The sequence below is a fragment of the Thunnus albacares genome, chromosome 23 (genome assembly GCF_914725855.1).
Source record: "Thunnus albacares chromosome 23, fThuAlb1.1, whole genome shotgun sequence".
Taxonomy (NCBI): domain Eukaryota; kingdom Metazoa; phylum Chordata; class Actinopteri; order Scombriformes; family Scombridae; genus Thunnus; species Thunnus albacares.
The window spans coordinates 4,873,033-4,888,610 of NC_058128.1; the positions used below are offsets into that span (position 1 = coordinate 4,873,033).

A 15,578-nucleotide genomic window follows, 5' to 3' on the forward strand; every position below is an offset into this window, starting at 1 on the left:
ATGCACACACACGCACACACACACGCACACACACACACAGACCAAATGATGTCACACACTTAACAAACAACTGATGAGTCAACTGCAGACTTCACAGCACACTATTATGTGGTATTACTGTGCCTCCAAAACAATCATTCTGCCTCTCCCCGTCTGTATTTCAAACCTGAACCCAACCACATAAACGTCACGTGACCTCTGGAAGACAACCACTAATCAAAGATTGCAACCATCCTGAACCAAAGTGTGGTTTACAGACAAATAATTAACTTCCACATTCCACAGTCTGTAGTCTGCAACACTTTTTCATTCATCCTGCATCCAAACTGCATCATTAATGAATCTTGTTTTAATGTTAAAAAGCAGAATAACAGTCGGAAAAAACTTCATGCTGTTGCTACACAAAGCTAAATGTACAAAGACTGTAACCACTGTCTTTCCAAATGTTGATATAATTATTATTATTTTATTTAAATAACATTTACTACACACTCTCTACACTAAGCTCTACACTGTCAAAGTTCACCCAACTTTCAGTCTGAACTGGACTTTGTCAGTCTTTTGTATTTAAGCTAGATGCTACTTTTAGCATGCTAACGTGGAGTATAAGAATTTACTGTGCTGTTGTGTTGGCAGGTCACTGCAATTCACTACACGCACAAACAGAGTAAATGATGTCACCCATTTAACAATAAACAACTGATGAGGCAACTGCAGACACTTCACAGTACACCATTATCTGCATGCTAATGTTAGCATACTGTATAATATTTGGAAGCACAGTGTAGCACACGATGCTTCGCTGTGAAATATCTGCGGTTTCCTCATTAATTATTTGTTGTTGGGCGACATCATCGGTGTACAGAGCTGCGCCGGTTTGTCAATACATTCACAACATCAGCACGTTAGCATGTTAATGTAAGCGTGTTAATATAACATGCTCTCGTTTAGCATGTTAGCTGAAGATAATATTTTAACATTAATCTCAAAGCAGAGTAGAAAAACTCAAATCATTAGTTTTACAGGTAATTTTGACCTGTTGGTGGCGCCAGATGGATAAATGAGGTTTATAAAGACACTTTCATTAATCCTTTCGGGACCATTAATGTTTCATAGTCAATGGAAACCCATCTAATAATGGACATCTTGTATCATATTTCAGGAATTTTAGTAAATAAAAATAATTCAATACTGATATATGTTTACTTTGAAATGAAAAATACTACAACAGTCCACCAAAATGCGCTAAAAAAGAGTTTTTGAGGGCCAAGTTTGACTGCAATTAACAATTATTTTCATAATCGATTAATCTGTCAATTATTTTGTTAAATAATAGATTAGTTGGTGGTCTCTAAAAAGTCAGAATATGGTGAAACATGTCAGTCACTGTTTCCCAAAACCCAAGACGACGACCTCAAATGTCTTGTTTTGTCCACAATCCAAAAATATTCAGTTTAACGTCAAAAAGAACTAAAGAAACCAGAAAATATTCAGAGTTGAGAAGCTGGAATCAAAGAATTTGGACATTTTTTCTTAAAAAACACCTCCAAACAATCAATCAACTATCAAAATAGTCAATTAATGTCACTAAAATTAAAAGTTGGCAACTGATCGATTAATCACTGCAGCTCTAGAGTTGATACACATCATGATAAATTGTGCTGATATTAAATATTTAAATCACTGCTGTCATTATATTCTCCTCACCAGCTAGACAAGTGATCACACAAGTTTTAGACATAAATAAATCCTGACTAGATAAACAAGTAGATTCTGAGTGAAACAAAAATGTTCATCACAAACAAAAAAAAGAATCAATTCTGTTAAAAGCTTCCCATCAAATCTATAAACAAACTGTTTCATCGTATCAGAATCGGCCACCAGTGAGAGGAAACTTTTCACTTCTCAACAGAAAACAAGCACACTGCCAAACTTCAGCAAAACGTTCATCTCCGAACCCCGGAGAGAGAAGACTGTCATCTTTTCATCTTTTACCTCTTTTCAAGCCATCCAGCGGATCCTCCAAGCGTGTCAGCGCTTTAGTCCGCATCGGTCACAGTTCAACTGGGTCCAACACACCGAGAGACAGCCTGAACTAGCTCATCCCATCACTGTCAACTACCCAACTGCTGCTGCACGGCCCGACGGAAAGAGAGGAAATATGAGCGAGAGAGCAAAGAGAAGTGAGATAAGAGAGAGAGAGAGACGCTGAGTTCACTCACTGCCGTCACAATGCTACTGTTTGTTTCTGTGGAGGGAATACAGAGAGGAGAGGAGAGGAGAGGAGAGACGGACGGAGACAGAAGGAAATCTGACTTCAGGAGAAAGTCAGTCCCACTCACAACATTCCCCACCCAAACACAACAACACAACAACAAGCCCCATTCAATAAATCAGAGTAAGAGGGAGAGAAAAAAGGACAGAGGGGATCGCTGTTTCCAGCCAACTGACCAGAAGTTTTGTCGAAATGTCACAAAAAGAAAAGGGTCAAATTCTTTCTGTCTTTCATAGTAGTTTTATCCAAAAACAATATGATAATTTATGTAAAAAATGTTCTTTCTTTTTCTTTTTTTTCCAAGTAAAGCATCTAATAGTGGAAGTTGGGAAAAGAGAAGAAAACTGAAGGAAGCAGATGATGATGACAGCTCCATGATAAACAGTTTCCATTAAAACTTCATTATAAAAATGGACGTGATGTACCATGAAGGGTCTTGTGATGCGGCGTATCAGAGACGAGGAGGAGGAGGAGGGTGCGGCTGGAAAATGAGCAACATGCTGAGGAAAATGAAAGACAAAAGACGCTCTCTCTTGCTCGCTCTCTCTCTCTCTCTCTCTATGTCATATCTTGGTTCTATCTCCTCGCTGCATCGCTACAGGAAATATCTGTGTTAGTGAGGGGAGAGTCGGCGGATGGGACTGAAGTGCTGTTATCACTTCTGAAGCTCCAGGGTCACAACGGCAGGAGGAGAGAGGAGAAGGGCGAGGGGTGGGGTGGGGGGTAGGGGGGGGGTTTACTGCTTTCAGGCGTCACCTCCATTTTCTGGAAGTCCACTTAATCCACATCTATATTTGGTATGGATGGATTTTGGATGGCCAGGAGAGCAAATAGTTTGTACTTCACTACCTTTATTGACCAGTTTCATCCCATAAAACACAAATCTCAGGTGCAATTTCATGCACGTCAGAAAGGAAATCAGATAATTAGATAGTGAAACTAGAAAAATTAACAAAATCAATCAGACAAAACATCACATTTAACGACTTACTGTAAATGTCAAACTGAAAGTATCTCCATGGTTTTGATTTGTGGATTTAATTGGTCAGATTGTGATCAACAAAAGGAAGAGATTTGAATCTTACTTTTCATTTTGCATTGATAGCGCCCACTACGTTAGTGTTTGTAATGAATTTTTGGTTCCAACTGACAATGTCAAGACCGTAATTTGTCCGTAATTGGTCGATATCTTTGTGTCACTAATAACGTTAACAATGGGTCTGTTCTGTTCAAGTGTCCCAGAAAAGCCAAGACAGAGTGACACAGTAACCAGGACCCTGAAACTGAAGCAGCTAAAAACATTTCAGCCATCATTCATTTTATTAATTGAACCTGCAGCTTTTCCAACTGCGACAACTCGACATGTTGCTGTGAGTTTTGAAAGTCTGGTCATTTAATCGTCACCACAACTGGACCCATGAAAGGAAGGCAGTAGTTAGAACACAACACTGAGGATGCAGAAGCTGTCGATGACTCAGCAGGTATTGAAATTACATGCAAGACAAATGACGTCAAGTGGAAATCACTGCTAATGTTAGCAAGCGAGGTTGACTAGCTTCCAGACGGTGGGAGCCTAGCTGTCTAGCTATAAACTGGAGTGCAACCAGAGTGCTAAAAAAGGGGGGGAAAGCACCTTGTATCTACTTCTTCTTTGGTTATACAAAACTATGACATGCTCTCATCAGTAGAGCACAACAAATATGGTCACTGTATCTCCTAGCGTGGTCAGCTCCCATTAAGAGCCTGAATTATGTCAACAATTGTGACCAAAATATGTCCAACAATTTAAAAATAAATTGAAAAAAATATGCAAAAAAGCTACTGTATCATGCTGTAAGTTATATTTAGATAAAGAGATAACCATCTTGTTGCACACCTGAAAGAATATTACAGTATTTTAGCAAACACAAGACAATAAATTCTGGCTATAATGTTCTTTAAATGCAGCCTGCTCTTCTTTCAAATGTGTTTTTCTCTCTTTTATTTTCTGGCACTTTTACAACTTTAACTCCCCTATCTGTTTCCAGCCTTCCAGTTCTGTATCTGAGATGCAAACAGGCATCACCAGAATGTGGTGAGTGGGTGGACGTCCTGGCACTGTGAGGCAAAACAAAAACTACTGAGGAATAGCAAAAAAAAAAAACATACCTCTGACCTAAATGTTTTTGAATGAAATAACAACAAAATCCAAAAAGCATCAGGTAGAAGGCTCAGAACGGGCAACAGGTTATGTGAAATAACTGAGAAGTTTAAAAACCTGCTTTGACTTGTGTAACTGCACTGAAAAATAAGTCCAGCTTCAATTCTGTTGCTTCAATACAACACATAGTCATCGACAAACAATATTCTTATGACGCATACTGGGGAGATAAGCCACATTATCTCCCCAGTAGCAGTTTTCTACTTGTTCAAGGAAAATGAAACTGGAGGATTGATTAGTATCACGTTGGTCCAATCATATCTTAACAATGACTACCTGCTTGTGTAGGAGTGTGTTTCATTATGAGTTGTCTGTAGTTGTTGTTCTTCATGTCATGTTTGTAGTGTCTCTGCTATTGTTAGTCAATCTAGGAAGCGAAAATGAGTGGAAATTATCTCCTCTCTCTATTTAATCTCCTGTCTTAACATCTTAACCACAGAAACAGACCAGGGACAGAAGAATTATCAGAAGACTGGGAGACCAAGACTAAAGAAATGCTAACAGTTGGAGCAAATCTTTCCAAGATCTTCATTCAAGAGGACATATTCTGCACATTTCCAGGTCTAAATTTATGTTCTACTGGAATATCTTTGCATGATTTACAGTTAAAAACTCCTTATTTATCTTATATTGGCCCATTATGCAGCCCCTCAGTTCAGCCTCTGTCTGAAAACAGGCTGTTTTAGCTCCTGTCTCTTTAAGACCCGCCTCCCAATGAGCTCACTCTGTTCTGATTGGTCAGCTTCAGGAAGCTTCATCCGGCTCGGGAGGCTAAATAAACAAACTATAGTAACAGGATTTCACTTTGTTTTCTTGTTCTTTACTTGAAATTGAAACTTCTTAAATATATCTGAACAACACATTTAGCAACAAAGGCTACAGAACGGACGGCCGTTTGTGAGTATGTGCGAACAATCTGATGTCATCACAAGGAGGAAGTAGAGGTAACTTTACAAACAAATGCAGGGCAGACTGAAGCCCTAGCAGGGAGCACTTTTACATACATTCACCTCAAGTTTTGGATCTTAAACTATGTTTAACATCTGACATTATAACAGTATAAAAGTCAGAGAAAATCACAAAAAGCATGTTACGTCTGCTTTAATGTTTTACAAGCTGAACTCTGGGAATCACTACACAGCTGCATTGGCTGGTTAAAGCTGTTTCTACTGTATCTGAAATGATAAAATGACTATAATTTGTTTCCATATAAAATAAACTTTGCTAATTGCTAAAATCTCAGTCCTGGTATCTTTTACATCTCGGCAGCGACCTCCTATCACTCAACACAGCGTAAAGAACTACAGCACCAATAACACATTCCTACAATACTGTATTAATCAATATCACAGTGTTTGTCAGTGGGCAAAACAGCAGCATGCAATATAATTAGATGCAGTAATATTGTTCAAAGAGAATAAATGTGGCTACGGATGAGAGGCAGAGCTGAACACAGGTACCATTCGCTCCAGATACGATGATCAAATCATCGTTCCCTCCCTCCTCCTGTTTGTAGACGCATTTTAAAACTGTGACTGTTCTTTTAATGATCTGCTGTTGCTTTTAACTTGTTTTCTTGACAGCTGCATTTGCAGCAAGTATAAAACGTATAAGTGCATTATTATTTTTTTAAACAGCAGATAATCAGAAGACAGGTGACAGAAGTTCACAGGAGGTGAATAAAGTCACTGTTCCTCACTGGTTTACTGGTTCCTCACTGGTTAAGGTGAGAATCTGAAGTCATTTCCTTGTTTTTCTGGCACACAAACAACCCAAAGACTCAATTTTAATGACATCACTTTGTTATTAATGCCAGATTGACTTCTGTACTGTTTTGAAGGCTGGAATACTTTCACAGTTTCAGCTCAAGAAATCCCACCAGGTAGCTGTTATCGTCTCACACGGAGCGTGACAAATGGTAGAAAAAATTCATACCGCCTTTATTTCAGAGAGCAATTCCGGACATCAAAGCTGTGCGGTTCCCTGATCATTCACAGGAAAAGGAGGAAGTGAAAGCCTATCATGATTGTTGTAGAAAGCAAGGATTCACATTTTAAGGCTGTCAAGGAGACGTGCAGAAGAATGCTACTTTCTAAATCTGCAATTTAAAGTATAACAACACGACTGTATGCAGCTTTAAAATCTGCGTCTAATCGGATGAAGATCAGTCCGGAGTTTTTGATCAGATGCAACCGATTTGTCTTTACAAACTGTGACGGCGCTCCGCAGAGAGGCTGTTATCACCACATCCCACAGAGACCGGTGCCAACATCATGACCGTCACCAGTTTGTCATTAACAAGACGGGACGAGTCGGGGCGGGTGGCAACAGAAAAAAAAACAACCCGAGCACATTAGCAGCTTTCAGCGCACAGCTGGAAACTGAAACAAGGAGAAGAAGAAGAAGAAGAAGCTCAACATGATGACGGTTTTTGAAAGCTGCTACTGATATTTGTTTGCAAAGTCATGTAAGACATTTACTTTTGTCTGACTGGTTTGTAGTTGTAGTTGAATTGCAGTTTTTTCTAAATTATTAATATTTTATTAAGCCTCCAAGGAGACTAGTAGCCACTTTAGAGATGACAACAGACTTCCAAATAAAGAATTATTCAGGATTTAGTGTTTCAACCCTTTTTTTTGTAAATAAATATAAATAAAACCTCTTTATTGACAACCAGCATTGACAGCCTTTGTGTCCAGAGGTAATATGGCTGGATGGTTATAAACTATCAGTGGGATCGCATATGATGTGATATGATTATAGCATTTTATTGATCTCTGTCCATATTAAAGAGCCTATTGTAATGTGTTATTTGTTTCATATGTTGTCTGATGTAATGCAGAACAGTGGAACAAAAAACGAGGGAGGCGTCTGATGGGTGCCAAATGTATTCTGCAGCGTGACAATGACCCCAAACATCCAGCCAGACTCATAAAGAACTATCTTCAGGGAACAAAAAAAAAAAAAAAAGAGAACAAGAAGTCCTGCAACAGATGGTTTTGGTCCCTACAGAGTCCTGATCTCAACATCATGGAGTCAGTCTGGGATTAACATGAACAGACAGAAGCAGCTGAGATGCAGCAACAACCGAACTGCCAACAACCTTGAAAAAGTGAAGAAACGTTGTCACACCAAATATTGATTTCGTGTAAGTTTCTTCCATTTACGGCACTTTATATGATGTTAACTGACACATAAAGCATCCGCACTTTACTTTTAGTGCCTAAAACTTTTGCACAGTACTGTATATTTCAAACATATCATCCAGGACAAACAGGTAGAAAACCTCTGAGACTAATTATTGCCTCTAATTTATAAAAAACTAAACATTTCAGATAATTAAAAGGATAAAGTTATCAACTTTAACAAAACCAACCACACACAAAAGGCTCAGTAACTTACTAAAACAGCTGGGCACTGCAGTTTTAAACAAATGTTACTGAAACAGGATTAAATAGTCCATTTGTTAGGGACTATTTTCAGCAGCGGATTAATACACTAGTGAGTATCTCTGGCAGCATTCGTATAACAACATATCAGGCTTTTGATGCGCAGGTGATACTTGTTCGTAGGATCAATTCATTTTAGGTTGTGGTCTTTTTTTCCATGTAATTTGTGGACAATAAGATAATAAGTGTATTTCCAGTGTTATCCTTTGTAACAGTAATAAACATATCACTTCTTTGCAGAAAGTCTTTACGTAGCTGCTGTGAGTGAGGAGCATCCATTTCATCCGTCAGGTTAAACTCAGTAATGATGTTTTACGGGCTGCAGAGAGTCATTTGATACATAATTTAATAATACTAGGTGTGAAGCAGCAAGCAGGGATCAATACATTCAGCTAAACCCGACATGAGCCGTGTACAAAATATAAAACAAACCCCAGATGTTCAAATAAAGCTGAAGCCGCTGGAGGTTAAGAAAAAACAAAAAAAAAACCCCAGCATTTTGAGAACTTTGTTCTGCCATGAAGGCCGACGACTAGCAGCGCTATGAAGTGCGCCGCGGTTTTGCCCTTTAGGGAGGACAGGCAGGCAATTAGCCCGTCTGCTACAGCGAGGATGTCAGCAGGCGGCTTCAACCCAACACCCGCTGAGCCTGGACTGTCTGCCGGTCCCTCCATAGCTGAACAGCATGCGCTTTTCTCTTGAAGCTCCGGTCCACACAGAAATATAAACACACACACACACACACACACACACACACATATTATGCCTACAGATGATTCGCAAGTCAGTATGCAAAACACCAGACACGTCCTTGTTTGAATTGAAGCTTCTGGCGCAGTAATTGAATATGTAAGTGAGCCTTTTTTCCCCTCTTGTCAAGTGTTAAGATGCCACAGGAGAGAGAGAGAGAGAGAGAGAGAGAGAGAGAGAGAGAGAGAGAGAGAGTATCAGGGCTGCTGAATAATGCAGTGAGATACCGAGCTGCCGGTGGTGCTGCTGACCAGGAGAAGCCTGCAGTTTGGCAGCTCTGCAGAGTCTTGCTTCAGACTTGTTATAAATCCAAACTGCTCTGCTCCTTCTCTCCCCTCTCCTCTCCTCTCCTCTCCTCTCTCTCTCTCTACAGGCGTCGGATAAATGCTGCTGCAGAGAAAAAGCCCCGTCTCCACAGGACCCGTATTACCTGCAGGTCCTCCTGTGTGATTTGTAATAACTGGAGAGATCATGACTGTGCAAAGGAGAAGTGCCATATTTCACCAAAACCCCGAGCAGGCTATTATAACGTCCCATCAAAACCGAGGCCAAGCATGTTTAATTAGCCAAACAAACCATGCCTAAATGTGCACATTAAAGCCAGACCCATACTGGATTTTTAAGGCGACCCTCCCGTTTTTTTTTAAAAGATACATCCCAGTATAGTCGTACGTTAACATTCTCTCCTGTCAGGCTCTTTGGAAGCGGTCAAAGTTATTTGGCGGTTAGGCGGTTGGCGTTTATCTGTCTCTCTGAGCTTCTGTGACAGTGGTAACTGGCAGCTTGACAGATCAGTCCGCAGTCCCATTTCTGCAGGAAAGACGTCAGAAGACGCTTTGGATTTCCTTTCGCTTGTCATGAATTTATTTCCTTTAACGTTGCGTTTGATAACATGGTTCCATTTTCAGACAGAGATAAAAAAATGATTATTTTCTTACATGCATATCTCATTAAATATGAGCTCTACAGTGAAGCTTTCTAGCTAAAATAAACGTTCTGTGAAGTTGACTTCCAAGTAAATTACTGATAAAATATTTGTCATTTGAACAATGAAGCCCCAGAGAAACAAAGCTGTGTACTTTCTTCTTTTTATTCATATGATTTTGTGATTTTCTTCTATTTCTTACGTCTTTTGTGTAACTGAACTCAACATATCTATTTGTTTATGCACACTTTAGTTCGAGCAGCGACCCCTTGAAAAGATTATCCTGGAGTACGAACACCCTGCAGCTCTTATGAGTAAGCATCTCAGTGGTTTGGGGTTTGAGTTTGTTTTTTTTTTTTAGGGTTTTTTTTTTTAATGCCGTTTCTCTCATCTCCCAGGCTGAGATTTATTGAAGCTGCAGCAGAAATCATTAAAGAGTGCTTTAATATTATTTTAGACTCTACATTTGAATCATGTCCAGAGATGATCATCCCTGGAATTTGCTCGATAAATCTAACTGAAACACACATTTTTGTCTTGTATGAAAAAGAAAGACACACAAAACGCAGACAGGAAGGGTGAATTGTGAAACTATAACGAGGTCCTCCGGTAATTCTAGTCTAGTGTGAACTGGACGTTAAATGAGGGTCGAGGTCGAGGCTTTGAGGCTCCTCCAGGCGACTGTAGCTGAGCTGATAGTTGATATACTGACAAGTTTTTCTCTTAACCTGCAAAAACATGATGCATCTTGTCTTCCAGCGACGCCGTGCTTTACTGGTGGCCACTGAACACCTCCAGTGACGTAACAGCTTAAAGAAACTGAACACTCAGGTTTTCTCTGGAGTAGCAGGTAACAACTAACAATTATTCTCATTATCAATTAATCTACTGATTATTTTGCTCGTTATAATTCCTCGAAATGAGACAGATGACGTCTTCATGTGTCTTGTTTTGTTTGACCAACTGTCCAAAACCCAAAGAAAATCAGATTATCATCATGTTTGACAAAGAAAAGAGTTAAATCATCACTTGTGAGAAGCACATTTTATGCCATTATTTGTTTATTTAAATCTAATTATCAGAATAGTTGCCAATTAATTTTCAGTCAATCAACCAATCGATTAATCGGTGCAGCTCAAAGAAACTTTGAGTCTAAGTATTTGAACCAACAACCCTCTATATAACATTGCATTGGGTGATATTGGGCATGTAACTACTAATTACATTCATTTTTGATAAATAAATCATTTATGCTGTTGATTAATTGATTAATTGTTAGATCTATAAATGTCAATAACTTCTCAGAAGCTGATGTTCTGTCTTCAAATTACTAATTTTGTCTAAAAGTGTAAAAACATTTGACTTGCAATTATATAAAACTGCAAGAAAAAGCAAAACCTCGAGAATTTAATCATCTAGAAAAGCTTCTAGCTAGAAAATGTTTCGCATTTCTGTTTGAGAATCAATGATCAAAACTGTTTCTGACCATCAATCAATAAACCAATCAACATATTCCTTTATTACAACGAACACAGCTGCTGTATTTTATCTTAAAAACAACTGGCGAGTCGCTGCATGTCTCAGGAAGATGGTTTGTGTTTACGTTTGACAAGCAGAGAAGAAGAAAACACAGCGTGTCCATGTCCAGCATAATGAAATATGTCACTTAAATGAAGAGTTGCAGCTCTTTATAGTGTTTTAATAGTTACTGACAGACTTTGGCTGCACAGTTGAGCTGCAACTGTTTAAATCCAATAATTGTTTAGTCTTTTTTTAAGGAAAAGCGCCAAATATTTGCTAGTTGCAGCTTCTCAAATGTGTCATACATGACTGTAAACTGAATATGTTTAGACAAAACCATCACCTTGAGCTTTAAGACATTATATAGTGTTTTCTGACATTTTACAGGCAGAACGATTAATTGATGAATTAATGATGAAAATAATCATTTGTTGCATTTAGTTCTGCTGTTTTCTTGTGATTGTTGATATGATAAAGCTTCACCGTTCAAATAAAACACCCATAAACACACATAAGCAGCTGCTTCCCCCCTCAGGACGCTGTGTTTTCCATCCTGCTGAGCCGAGAGTGAAGTGACTGAAATATCACCGTCTCTCTCCCTCGTCACGAGATAACAACAATCTGCTCACACCTCACACCTAGTCATCACACCTCAGCGCGAGTCTGCACGGCACCGCGGACGAGTGTGTGAATTTATGCAGAAGTGTGTGTGTGTGTGTGTGTCTCCTGTATCTGTTGGAGGCCATCTCTAAATCTGCCTGCATTGATCCGAGCCGAGAGAAGAGCCAAGGTGAATTCCTCTGCAGGGCTGATAGACGGAGATAAAGATGGCAGCCGAACAGAGAGCGCGAATCGTTCCGAGGCAGTCGATAAAGCATCTGAAATCTCTGCAATGCTCTTTCTGTTTAAGTGTCTGTGCCTTTAAAGCTGATTACACACACACTTACCTACCTCGCCAGAACTTTCACACGCTTGTCGGCGGGTCTAGCACACACTCACGACGCTGTCTGACAGACGTTGTGAGTGTAGCTGCAGCTGGAGGCTGAAGGTTAAGTACACTCTGGTCGTGCACTTTGTGCTTGCAGGTTTTTCAATGTTTTATCAGAGAACTTTAAAACTTTATTTTTAGCTGACTGCCATGTTTGCAAAATGAGTTAGAGCTGGTCCACAGTGTTAACTGGGTTCAACATCCAGCAGAGGTACATTTGACGTAGCGTATAGATATATGTAGATGAAAAAGTCCCAGTTAGATAAAGGAAAATGATAAGAGGTGATGGTGTTATTTAAATGGGTTCAATAAAAGCATTAATACAGTGATAAGTTTGTTACCTCTACCACAAACCCAGTCATATCTCGGGACCGACTCCATTAAAATGATGACTGAGTAGTGAGACGCAAAGCCCAGTCGCCACAATAAAGTGTTGACATTGTACGTTAAAACCACAGATATGTCGAATCTCTACGTTTCGATACGTTTAATATGAAGCATATCAACATTTCTACAATAGGCGTTTTAGGGAAAGTGACATAGTTCAGATGCCATCTACATGAGCTCACGTCCATGTTAGGAGGAGGTGCGTTGGGTGGTTGGCTAGAGAGTTAGTTGCACGGCAAAAGCATCAAAGCAGCAGAGACCGCTGTTTGAGAGCACTGCTCACTTCCTGTTTCAACCGACAAAACCAGGTATTAACCCTAACCCTAGCGCCCTAACCCTAACGCCCTGACGCCCTAACCCTACCGCCCTGACGCCCTAACCCTACCGCCCTAACCCTAACGCCCTAACGCCCTAACCCTAACGCCCTGACGCCTTAACCCTAACGCCCTAACCCTAACGCCCTAACCCTAACGCCCTGACGCCTTAACCCTAACGCCCTAACCCTAACGCCCTGATGCCCTAACCCTAACATCCTTACCCCCTAACCCTACCGCCCTGACACCCTAACCCTAACGCCCTAACCCTAACGCCCTAACGCCCTAACCCTAACGCCCTGACGCCTTAACCCTAACGCCCTAACCCTAACGCCCTAACGCCCTAACCCTAACGCCCTGACGCCTTAACCCTAACGCCCTAACCCTAACGCCCTAACCCTAACGCCCTTACCCCCTAACCCTAACGCCCTGACGCCTTAACCCTAACGCCCTGACGCCTTAACCCTAACGCCCTAACCCTAACGCCCTGACGCCTTAACCCTAACGCCCTAACCCTAACGCCCTGACGCCTTAACCCTAACGCCCTGACGCCCTAACCCTAACGCCCTGACACCCTAACCCTAACACCCTTACCCCCTAACCCTAACCCTGACACCCTAACCCTAATCAAATGTTTTTTGTGCCTAAACCTAACCAGACCTTAACCACAGCGTTGTCACACCATAAAATATAATTATTCAACTGATAACAGCTATTTAATTCAGCGTCAAATGACACCTGAAAAGCTTAAAATGTGATCATTATTAAAACATGGGGATTGAAACAAAGACATTCAACGTATCCGTTGTTTACAGAAACATACAATATCAATATTTCACTCTGGCGGCTGGGTCGCTGCACATCGGTTCAAGAGGTTAAGTTGTTATTTCGCTGTGACATTAAACTACTTTGATCACCGGCCCCCTGGCGAAAACCGGAGACAACATTCGACCTTGTTCGCTGCCTCAAAATGTAACATCTGCCACCATCTATCATTTAACCAGCGACGATTCAGTACAAAAAGTGCTTTTCTACCGTAAAATATTGACTTCCCAACGGAACCCGAACCGCAGCGCTTGCTTGCGAGGTTTAATTGGCCCTCCATGAGTGCACTAGTGGGGTTAGTTGATAAATTAAAGCTATTACCAAAGCCAGCTGGCAGGAGACAAGACGCATTTTGTAACTGAATAAAAAAAAACCTTTAAAAGTTAAGCTTTTAAAGCAGGTGTACAGTATTCAGCTTTTTACACAGGCTTCTGTTGCATAAATTAAATACTTCAGAGGATTGAGACCTGGCTTTTGTGCTTCGGTAGCAGACGTAATGGGACGGTTTTACGGCATCACTGGAATCGCTTTATGGCACAAATCAGGAAGAGGCTACAAACAGAGCTAAAGCTAATATCTTACCGAGAGGCTGATGATGAAAAATATTACTTTAAACTATTTTTTATGTTCTCTAAAGCCAATTTAGGTGAAATACGCAAATTTAGGTACACAAAGACATGGAAATATGACTGAGAGTGAAGGTATTTAGGGAAAAATTATCATAAATTATCATCAATTTCCTTATTAAAACACATTTTTAGGAGAAATCAGTAAGAAGCACCAATTTTGCTGCCCATCAACCCCTCGTTATATTTATGCAAATCACTCCTCTGGACATATACAGGCTTTTTTTTATTATTATTTAAAGAGCACTGAAGCGTGAAGTCAATAAGCTGCATCTTTCTTCCTCCTGCAGGAGCAAAAAGCTGCGACGATAAAAACAGCGCTCGCTCGTTTTGCGACAGAACACACAGATCGAGGCTACCGCGTACAGGCCGATCCAATCAGGAGACAGAATAAGGGGGTCGGGGGGTCACAGAGTGTTCCATTACCGCGGGCATCATGCTTCATTATTCATTGCACACCAGAGAAATGCAGCTGCAGGACACACACACACACACACACACATACACATACACACACACATTCATATCTCCCAAAGCAACAGAGCTATTACAGTGGTGACTCTGGGGGAAAGTCCATCCCATTCACACAGCAGAAGTTTAACCTTATCTGCAATGACATTCAGAACAACACTTTTTATCTATGAAATCATTTTGCAGATTCATCTGTCTTTCAATTCAACCACTTTCATGCCAAAGAATCCCAAACTTGCTGGTTTTACAAAGACATACAGATTTTAGACGTCCTATATCTCAGATGTACAACGCTGTCTAGTGTTTTTACTATAATATATTGTGAATTCTTTATAAATTAAGTGCCTTGTGAAGATTTCAGTTACAAGGATGGAAGAAGGAAACAAAGTTTATCGTGAGCAAAACATTAACCTTCAATCTTGAAGCCAGCATGGACGAGAAGTCCTGACAGTGGTCGGAAAAACTGAAATGCAAACATTTTGACAACTCCGTCTGCTGAAGAAGACTAACGTAACACGATCGAAAGCTCCTCAAGACGACTAAATGGACCCTGCAGTGAGACCGTATTGTCGAATACCGTTTCCAAAGTCGAGGATGACAACAGAAACAGAGACAACTTGATAGAAGACCGACTTTTATGGTGCGTTCAGGCTCATTGCGAAGCAGCTGCTGCAACGTTTTGTGCTTATTTGCACCAAACAACCACCGCACCAGCTGTTCAGAGATACAAAGAATCAAGCTAGCTGTATCTAGCTAGCAAAGGTTTGTCATGGAACATGCACATGGCTGAGTGGCTGTGTTGATTCAGACTGATCTTTTATAGGAGCTTTAGTTTTACTGTTTTTCT

General features: G+C 40.4%; 1 protein-coding gene and 1 long non-coding RNA gene across 4 annotated transcripts in view; one reads left to right on the top strand and one right to left on the bottom strand.

Moving 5' to 3' along the window:
• usp6nl (USP6 N-terminal like) overlaps nucleotides 1-15,578 on the bottom strand; it is a 97,306-nt gene that overhangs the window by 42,310 nt on the left and 39,418 nt on the right. The window contains exon 1 of one of the 3 annotated variants that reach the window (XM_044343536.1): nucleotides 1,996-2,973. The exons of the other annotated variants lie outside the window; for them this stretch is intronic. Within the exon in view, the coding sequence (XP_044199471.1) occupies nucleotides 1,996-2,050 (55 nt within the window). The 5' untranslated portion in view covers nucleotides 2,051-2,973. Of the gene's footprint in view, nucleotides 1-1,995; nucleotides 2,974-15,578 lie in introns of those variants that run through there. 3 annotated transcript variants of the gene reach the window in all.
• LOC122975221 lies at nucleotides 7,478-9,744 on the top strand. The gene is made up of 2 exons (XR_006400598.1): nucleotides 7,478-7,623; nucleotides 9,048-9,744. It is a non-coding gene; the product is annotated as an uncharacterized LOC122975221 (long non-coding RNA).